At 38.6% G+C, this 10000-nt stretch overlaps 2 protein-coding genes across 5 annotated transcripts in view; one reads left to right on the top strand and one right to left on the bottom strand.

Moving 5' to 3' along the window:
* Window positions 1–3209, bottom strand: part of rundc3b (RUN domain containing 3b) — a 104022-nt gene extending 100813 nt beyond the window's left edge. For both annotated transcript variants that reach the window (XM_061955797.1, XM_061955804.1), the window contains exon 1: window positions 3069–3209. In XM_061955797.1, coding sequence (XP_061811781.1) covers window positions 3069–3163 — 95 coding nt within the window. In that variant the 5' untranslated portion in view covers window positions 3164–3209. The remainder of the gene's footprint in view (window positions 1–3068) is intronic.
* Window positions 3210–3234: 25 nt separating this feature from the next.
* The window catches only part of LOC133602469 (ATP-dependent translocase ABCB1-like), a 73229-nt gene continuing 66463 nt past the window's right edge, over window positions 3235–10000 (top strand). For 2 of the 3 annotated variants that reach the window (XM_072913030.1, XM_061955670.1), the window contains exons 1-4: window positions 3235–3365; window positions 7334–7435; window positions 7540–7591; window positions 7664–7748. In XM_072913030.1, the coding sequence (XP_072769131.1) occupies window positions 7681–7748 (68 nt within the window). In that variant the 5' untranslated portion in view covers window positions 3235–3365; window positions 7334–7435; window positions 7540–7591; window positions 7664–7680. Of the gene's footprint in view, window positions 3366–7222; window positions 7436–7539; window positions 7592–7663; window positions 7749–10000 lie in introns of all 3 variants that reach the window. The other variant, XM_061955679.1, reaches the window with a different exon arrangement.

The following is a 10000-nucleotide window of genomic DNA, read 5'->3' as shown; positions in this document are numbered from 1 at the left end:
ATAAAACATTTCCTGTAGTTTAACATGCAAGAAAAATACTATTTAAAATACATGTAAATTATGAAGTAAATGGATAAATAAACATTTAACATCACTTTGAAATGACATACTAAAGAGGAAAGCCACGCAGACACCTCCTTGGTACTTTACTACAAGTTATTTCTTAAATCCAATAGCGTTCATCACCTTCTTTATCAAAGGGCTAGCACCAGGGCCGCCCCTGGCTAAATTGGGGACCCAGACCTAATTTTATTAACCCCTCCCCATTACAAAAAAAAGTATTTATGTGAAACGATTTTTATACTTTTTTAATCAAACTTAATTTTATTTAGATGCATCTTTTTTAACGCAAAATAACACTTTTAACATGATTAAAACATACAATTATAAACCTTCTGAACTCAACTCTGACCGGGACACAAACCCAGTACCACTGCCTTTTTAGACAAGCACTAACGCTTTGCACAACGCGAGCCAGTGGGACTGAGTGCAGAAATGTGCCATTATATTCTTATCAGGAAGCGGCTAGAAAATTTTTTGTGGTAACATTTCTAATGAAGCGCCCGTGTCTTTCATCAATTGACATTTTACATACGCTTCTTCACAGATTGTTGGGCACGATGCACAGCACATGATCTGGAAAGGGGCGGGTTGCCCTGGCTACAGTGGCTCGCACTCGCAACTTTCTTTGGTGGATTATTTTGCAGATGTTCTCAATTTAAAAAAAGCAGTCACCAACTCGTGCGATTCTTTGTTTCGGCACTCAATTCCACAAAATGATATGGGTGCAAATTGACTAGTTTGTTACAATGTTTTACTCTGTAATCACAGAGGAAGTATTTGAAAAAAAAAAAAATGTGCGAAAACCAAATCCTATGCAAAGTGTGGCGTACAAAAAAATAGGTACCAAATGTACATACAGATTCAAATGTAAACGGAAGCATACCATTTGAGATACAGCCTTAAAAATGTTGCTTTTTCCTTTGCCATGTTTTCAAACTTGTCTCCCAGCAAGACACATGCACACGTCTGCTCTGGCCAGTCTAATAAAGCTAGTCTAATTCCAATGAAAGAGTTTGCGTACAAAGTTGTTTGTCCACCTTTTATATCAGGACTATTCAACTAATCTGTTCTAGGGGACACAGTTCCAGAAAACAAACAAGGGGCTGGACTTCTGTCTTCACAAATATTCTTATTTCGAGAACCAGCCTTCTCTATGGTGGACATTTTTAGGGTCTATTTCTTTTGTCAGTGTTAAATGTTTCAGATTAAATAGCCTTGTTATAAAAAATATAATTGGAGCTGGCTAAATTGGGGCCCTAAGTAGAATTTTATTGACCTGACTCTCGCCAGATCCTTGTAGTTCGCTGAGCTCCACACAAGGATCTGGGACTTCTCAATAAGAGATGTATTTCAGAAGGTGGGGCCTTGTAAAAAAATTATTGTATGTGTTGGATAAACCACTTGTCCGTTATCTTGAATGACGTGCTACTTCAACCACTCACATCGAAATCAACCCGTGACGCAGATGAGAGCGACGCTGCAAAATCCAAAACAGAACAGCTATTGGATAACGACAGAGCGAAAAGTTAGAGAACTTTTACTGAAACAACGCAGCCATGTCAGTAGACGATCGATGTCGCAAAACCAGAATTAATGTCAGCACACGACACCTCGCTGCATGCCGCCATTGTTGTTTGAATCAAACAGTCACTTCGGTGCCCGGCGATCCTGATTGGTTCGTTATTTTTTGCTCTCTTGAAGGAGTTTGCAATGCCCTCGAGCCCAGATCCTTGAGTGGAGCTCAGCGAACTACAAGGATCTGACGAGAGTCAGGTTAGAATTTTATAGTACTTGAGTGAAACTTGCATTTAATTAGATGCACATTTTGGACCGGAACAATAGTTGTTTTGGATGCAAAAAAAAAGTAATTCAACATCAATAAAATATAAACTGGCAAATCTTTCTGCCACAATTCCTACCGGGAATCAAACTCAGTATATTTAGCTAACAGACCAGTATACCACGATGGGTGGTCTTTGTCAAAGGGAATTTACTATTACATCCTTAAAGGGGAACTGTATAAAGTCTGTCATGATTAGTAGTTGTTGTTGGTGAAGGAAGAAGCAAACTTTGTGATGCGTCTATGAAATTAATGTGCCGCTGTATGCTTGAATTGAGCAAAATACGTAAATATTACATGTTATTTGTCCAGGGTGTACCTCGCCTTCCACCCAAATGCAGCTGGGATAGGCTCCAGCACCCCCACGACGCCGAGCGGGACAAGCGGCAGAAAATGGATGGATGTATGGATTATGAATGTACCTGTTACTACATTACATATATACTTACAACAAGTATATAAAATCTTGATGGAGGTGTGTGGATGTTTTTAGAATGCTTTATAGGTTGAATAGCGCAACTTCCACTGACTCCATTGGTAGCTGCTTTTCCCTGACGCTTATTTACAAATTAGAATACATTAAAAAAGAAAAACATATGTGTTCTTGTCTTACAAAGGCATTGTGAATGGCAAAATTCCCCCCCAAAAAGTGCAGTTGACCTTCAACAGTGACCGAGCAGGAGGGGGCTGAGACTGTGTTTACATTGGTCCAAGTTCCTCTGTACAACAGGAGTGAGTGTTTTTATTATATTTAATTTGCTGTTTGTGACGTTTTGAAATTAACTCGAATAGCCCTGTTTTACATCATCCGGATGATCCGACTTTCTCCGGCATCCGTTGCCAAGCAACCATGTTTGCAAAGCAAAAAACTGAACAAAGATTATCTTAAGGGTAAATATCTTGTACATGAACTTTAGGAGAAGCATAGAAGGATGATTTACATGATATTTTTTTAGTTGTATGTGTCAACCGGTATTGCTGTCAATTTTGTCATCTTTAAATGTGGCTTACAGCAGCAGTTGTTAAAGTAGATTTTCATGACAAAATGACTTATGATTGTCAAAGAAGGCTGGTAAGTAAGAAAACAAAATCATTCATAACATGCATATTTAAAATGGTGGTAGGAATGTCTTGAGTGCACTTGCTTTACATGACGGCTACCTACCGGCACACGGTCAGCAGGTTTCTCCTCTCCACCGCCGCGCTCCTGCCCGCTGTCCGCTTGCGGCTGCCAAGCAGCCCCGCGCCAAGCGACGCCATCCTCGGCCTGAGTCGGAGAGTCAGCGCCCGGAGGTGGTTGGCACAACTCTGGAGGCAGGCCGTTTATTTTGATGTCTGGGCACCGGAGGAGCGACGCAGTCTGTCTACGTCATCCTGGGAAACATTTTGGGCGGACGGACCGGAAGAAGTGGGACAGACTTTACTTCCGGTTACTGCTTTCAAGCGTTGACGCACGAGAAGGGTAAGCAGAACGTTCCTTTGGTTCTTTAAACATAAACAATACAATGCTTAAGTAAACTTATTAGTGCATAAAATAATAGATATTAATATTTGTAACTACTACTTAAATGATTAGCCGTTCCTTTTTTTCTTGACACTTTGTTGTTATGACCAAATCACAGAATATGCTTTTTTCTTTTCCAAATGACGTCTGTTTACGTTTTTGATCTAATTTGAGTTCAGCAGTTACGTTGGAAAATGTGTGTTAAGATTGTGATTCTTGTTCTCAATTTAAAGAGCGCGACATCTAGTGACATCAAAGAGTATCGGCCTGTTTAACCTTGTTGAGAGATATGATATATCATTTTACTGCATACTTGCCAACCTTGAGACCTCCGATTTCGGTGGGGGGGCGTGGTCAAGAGGGGAGGAGTATATTTACAGCTAGAATTTTCATATATATATATATATATATATATATAAGAAATACTTGACTTTCTAGTGAATTCTAGCTATATATATATATATATATATATATATATATATATATATATATATATATATATATATATATATTATATATATATATATATATATATATATATATATATATATATATATATATATAAATAAGAGAAATACTTGAATTTCAGTGTTCATTTATTTACACATATACACACACATAACACTCATCTACTCATTGTTGAGTTAAGGGTTGAATTGTCCATCCTTTTTCTATTCTCTGTCACTATTTTTCTAACCATGCTGAATACCCTCTCTGATGATGCATTCTGCTTCGTCTCCTTGTTGTGTGCGCAGTTGTGCACTGCACTCTCTAAAAACCCTAGATGTTTTTGTCACATATGCATGTACAGTAGATGGCAGTATTGTCCTGTTTAAGAGTGTCACAACATTGCTGTTTACGGCAGACAAACTGCTTTACGGTAGACGAAAACGTGACTGCTGTTGTTAAATGATAAATGGGTTGTACTTGTATAGCGCTTTTCTACCTTCAAGGTACTCAAAGCGCTTTGACACTACTTCCACATTTACCCATTCACACACACATTCACACACTGATGGAGGGAGCTGCCATGCAAGGCGCTAACCAGCACCCATCAGGAGCAAGGGTGAAGTGTCTTGCTCAGGACACAACGGACATGACGACCTTGTTGTGTGTTGTTACCGCGCTGGGAGGACGTTAATGAAACTGCCTAACAATAAACCCACATAAGAAACCAAGAACTCGCCCTCGATCATTCTACAGTTATAACGTCATTGGGCAGGCACGCGGTTTATATTGTGGGAAAGCGGACGTGAAAACAGGCTGTCTACACGTCACTCAGGTCTGCCTGAATTTCGGGAGTTTTTCGGGAGAAAATTTGTCCCGGGAGGTTTTCGGGAGAGGCACCGAATTTTGGGAGTCTCCCGGAAAATCCGGGAGGGTTGGCAAGTATGTTTTACTGTCAAATAAAAACACATACTATTTTGGTAAAGGTGTCAAAATACAAACAAACAAAATAAAAGTAAACACGAAATGTAAATAAAAATAAGTAAATTATGCCCAATGAAGCCTGCATAGAACTGTGTCTACACCAGTTTATGAAAAAGCAGTATACCTGGTAACTGTATAAAAAATAATATATATTATATATGCGAATGGAAACTGTACCTTACTCAATAAAGGCTAGCTTTGTAAATGTAGTTTAGAACTGTAAAATATTAAATATGGACTATATATGCACATGCAAATGCTAACTGTACATAAATAAATATTGGTACTAAACATGCAGAAGTAAATGTGCATATATGAACAGCGATGGTACATTCCTAAAAAAAATACTAAAAATACAGATGTGAATGGACACTGGATAATACTAAATAAACCCTCAACATGCAGTTTTTCCTTCCATGCAGTATAATGTGTCTTAACCTCCTTAGCCAATAAGAACCTGATAAAGACGATAATGTAAGATGAGTGCTGTTGTAATCTCTGAGTTAATGTGTAAACTACAATAAAATAGAATGCACACTCATTATGAGCTTTACCTTTGGCTGGTGCAATTACATTATAGCCCTTAGTAAAGTTAGTTTGTAAACTGTGCTTGTTGCACGCACTCTTTTGTTTGTATTTTTGCTCTTTCAGACATGTCATTGTTTTGGCCTTTATGATTAACTGACCTCAAGGAGGATGTATAAATGAAATAATCTGAGGTAATGAAACACATTATCTTATTAGTAAAAACATTGCTTTAAAGGACAACTGCACTTTTTTACGATTTTTCCTATCGTTCCTAATCCTTATGAGAGACAAAAAAACGTTTGTTTTTTTTGCATTCTAACTGTAAAAATTGGCGCTGTTGAATGTGGCTTAGCAAAGCAGCTAATGGGAACAATCCATTGCCTCTAAATCATTATAAAAATGCATCTAAAAACTGTCAACAATAATCATTTACGTTCCGTAACCTGTATAATAACCAAGCTGTAGCGACATTGTTATTGTAAGAGACAACACTGAAGAAATATTTTTCTGGCGTAGTAACACATTCACCTTATGACGGCATGCTAAGGCATTAGCTGCAAGCGACCTACGACAAGGGGTAAGCTAGCAATTACGTCAACAGCTGAATGGCTTTTGAGTTTGTAATGCACAACAAAATGTGATAGGACAACAATCTGTACTGAGTGAAAAACATGAACAATTATATTACAGTATCTGCAAAGTGATAGCCCACATTTCATGTTTTGTTTGTACACAGCTAACTCGATAGTGTATGTACTGCAGCTGTACGGTGATGTGATGCATGTATCATGATCAATATTATAGTGAGGTACTCGATGGACAGTTGTCTGTTTGGTCAAGCTGGTCAGGGACGCTTCCAGTTGATTTGGGTAAGCACGCCACTAAATTTCAGCATAGCTTGGCTCAAAGTTCCACATTTACAGCTTGGAGTCACACCAACCTCACTCTGTTGGCTTCTGTCTGGTCTAACGTTTCACCCATGGTTCGTGCTCGCTTCTATAAGCAGCAATTCATCCTCTGTATATTCAGGTTAAAAATATAAGGTTGTGAATCCTTTTTGTCCAAAACTAGCCATCTTCGTCTTCTATTACTAAGTCTGCTATGATTAGAAAACACTCGGGTTTGTTTGCGGAAGTAGAACACACATTTTGTTGACGGAAGTCAGAAGTGCGCTGCTATGAAAACGGAAATAAATGTGTTGAGGAAAGAAGTTCCGGTAATGCTTAAAATGATGAAAATACGGTAAATATTGTACATATTACATATTGTTATGTGCGTGTCTCTTACTACATTACATATATATTTGCAGTATGTATATAAAACGTTGATGGAGGGTTTTGAAGTTGTTTTAGAGGGCTTTGAAGGCTACAACGGTGATTCCCATTAGCGGCATCTTGCAAGCATTTTTTTATCATTTTTAAAATCCCCCCCCCCCCCCCCCCCCCCAATAAAAACAAAAACATGTGTGTTCTTGTCTCTCATAATGATTGTGAGCAATAGGCAACGTTCCAAAAAAGTGCACTTTCCCTTTAACAATTCAATCACCAACTGTGTTTTTATTATCTTTCTAAATATTTATTTTCACATACAATACGGTATTGTGGCCAATAGGTGAGGTCAGGTCAGTGTGTTGAGTTGAAGCTCACACCCATCACTAATCTTTTCTATCGACTCCTTTTTGCAACGTTTATATTGCTGAGACGCCTCTATGTAAAATGTTAGCTATGTTTTTAATAAATGGTACAGCTACCGCTTGAAAGGCCTGTTTAAAAAAAAAAAAAGGAAAGTAAATGAGTCATTAGCAAGTGAAGTCTGTTTTGTGGTGAGGGCAGCAGAGCATTTATTCTTGTGAACAGGCGGTCAAGCCACGTGATGGGGAGTGCTTGGAAGGAAAAAGGGGGAGTGGTAATGTGGTGGACATCCTTTGGTCTAAAGAGAGTCCGATTGTTATCGCTGTCAAACATTAGGAAACTGACAAGAGTGTGGAGGGACAACAGCTCAGGAGGAAAAGGTGTGTGACCACCATCCAAGTTGAACATTGAGCTCTGTCTGGAAGGATTATACAGCAGGTACTGTATGATATATATAAAATAATACATTATTCAGCTGTGTTTATTTCCAAAGCACACTATTCAGATAATCCAGAGCAACAATTGTCCTTCTTGTCTTTCAGACATGGTTGAAACAGACACTTTGCAGAAGGACGGGAAACATATTGGTTTAAGGTAATGTTCTGTAACTGCCCAGCAGTTGTGTGGCTAAATAATTGCACTGATGTTTTATATATGTTCACCTAGTACTAAAAACGTTAAGGATGACGAAGGTAAAAAGAAGAAGAAAGAAAAAAAGGAAAAGTTACCCATGGTTGGCCCATTTGAACTGGTAGGTGGAATATTTATGTTCTTTATAGCAGGAGTGTCCAAAGTGCTTCCTGGGTGCCAATTCACAAAAAATCATAACCTAACGAGAAAAAGCCGAAATGTGGTTCTAATAACAATAATTTAGATATGTCTTTGATTAATGTATAATTTTTTTTAGCCTTGTTGAGAAATTACTTCCACAATGCTCATGGCCAGTTATGCAAATTAGGCAATGGTCGCTTCCCTTTAGAGAACATCAAAACCTAAAAATGTTATCCATCCATCTATCTATCTATCTATCTATCTATCTATCTATCTATCTATCTATCTATCTATCTATCTATCTATCTACCTATATATATATATATATATATATATATATATATATCAGTGACGTGCGGTGAGGTTGATGGCTGGTGAGGCACTGACTTCATCACAGTCAGATTTACAAACATATGAACCCTAAAGAGTATCTTATTCACCATTTGATTGGCAGCCGTTAACGGGTTATGTTTAAAAGCTCATACCAGCATTCTTCCCTGCTTGGCACTCAGCATCAAGGCTTGGAATTGGGGGTTAAATCACCAAAAATGATTCCTGGGCGCAGAGCCGCTGCTGCCCACTGCTGCCCACTGCTGCCCACTGCTCCCCTCACTTCCCAGGGGGTGATCAAGGGATGGGTCAAATGCAGAGGACAAATTTCACCACACCTAGTGTGTGTGTGACAATCATTGGTACTTTAACTTAACTTTAACTTTACACATACAAACTGTAGCACATAAAAAAGCACATTTAATTAAAAAAAACGTTATTATGGTCTTACCTTTACTTATAAGTGCGGGAACAGTGGTGTTCGTGTTGGAGGAGTTGTGAATGAATGAAATATGAAATCCGTGCTGCAGTCTGCAGGTGTACCTAATGTTGTGTCCCTGCAGTCGTTCACGGCTCCTCCGGCGCGAGCATTGTTGTTTTTGCACTTTTTGGCTTCTTGTTAAGTGACTTTTTTTGGGTGGATTCGGTCTTGCACGTGGAGGGTTTGGGTGTGGGCTTTGGTTGGTGTGGCGCTCCCGTCGGAGGGTGCATTCTGCGGCGGGCGTGCATTAACCGGCACCAGGAGGCGGGATTACTGCGAGCCTCACACAGTGCGTCTTCGCAGCAGTTTTATGATTGCTCAGCACAAGAAATACGTTACACACATACAGTTGTTGACAAAATACACTGTACATTATATACCTCAGCTAACTAAACTATAGAAATGTATAATATAGTTCATATAGCAATACGGTCTCACTGCACAGCAGGCCAGCAGTTAGCCGAGTCCGCAACCCATGTTGAGGCACAACTGAGTGACGTGCCTCAACTGGCTGCTGATCATCGCACCGTCTCTTCTCAGTATTTGAACGGCAAATGTGAAAATTCAGCGATTTTGAATAAAAATAATCTAAAACTGGTGAAGTTAAATGGAAAATAACTTTATAGTATAATCACTGAATACATATAACAATGTATTTTTTTTTTTCTTTTTACATTTTTTTTCTTTCCATGATGGCAGGTGAGGCCCTGCCTCACCTGCCTCCAGTGACCGCACGTCACTGATATATATATCTGATATATATACCTGCCTCCAGTGACCGCACGTCATATATATATATATATATATATATATATATATATATATATATATATATATATATATATATATATATATATATATATGATGGCATCATGGAAAGAAAAAAATGTAAAAAGAAAAGAAAAAAAATTTAAATTGTTAAATGTATCCAGTGATTATACTATAAAGTTATTTTCCATTTAACTTCACCAGTTTTAGATTATTTTTTATTCAAAATCGCTGAATTTTCACATTTGCCGTTCAAATACTGAGAAGAGACGGTGCGGTGAACAGCAGCCAGTTGAGGCACGTCACTCATTTGTGCCTCACCATGGATTGCGGACTCGGCTAACTGCTGGCCTGCTGTGCAGTGAGACCGTATTGCTATATGAACTATATTATACATTTCCATAGTTTAGTTAGCTGAGGTATATAATGTACAGTGTAATTTGTCAACAACTGTATGTGTGTAACGTATTTCTTGTGCTGAGCGATCATAAAACGGCTGCAAAAGACGCACAGGCTGAGGCTCGCAGTAATCCGCCTCCTGCACCCCCGCCGTAGAATTTGCACCCCCTGACGGGAGTGTTATATCAACTAAAGCCCACACTTAAACTTTCCACGTGCAAGATTGAATCTATTTTAAAAAGTTATTTCATAAG

Source organism: Nerophis lumbriciformis, linkage group LG04 (genome assembly GCF_033978685.3).
Source record: "Nerophis lumbriciformis linkage group LG04, RoL_Nlum_v2.1, whole genome shotgun sequence".
In the NCBI taxonomy this organism is placed as follows: domain Eukaryota; kingdom Metazoa; phylum Chordata; class Actinopteri; order Syngnathiformes; family Syngnathidae; genus Nerophis; species Nerophis lumbriciformis.
Note: the sequence above shows the minus strand (reverse complement) of the source record. Positions and strands in the feature narration are given on the sequence as shown.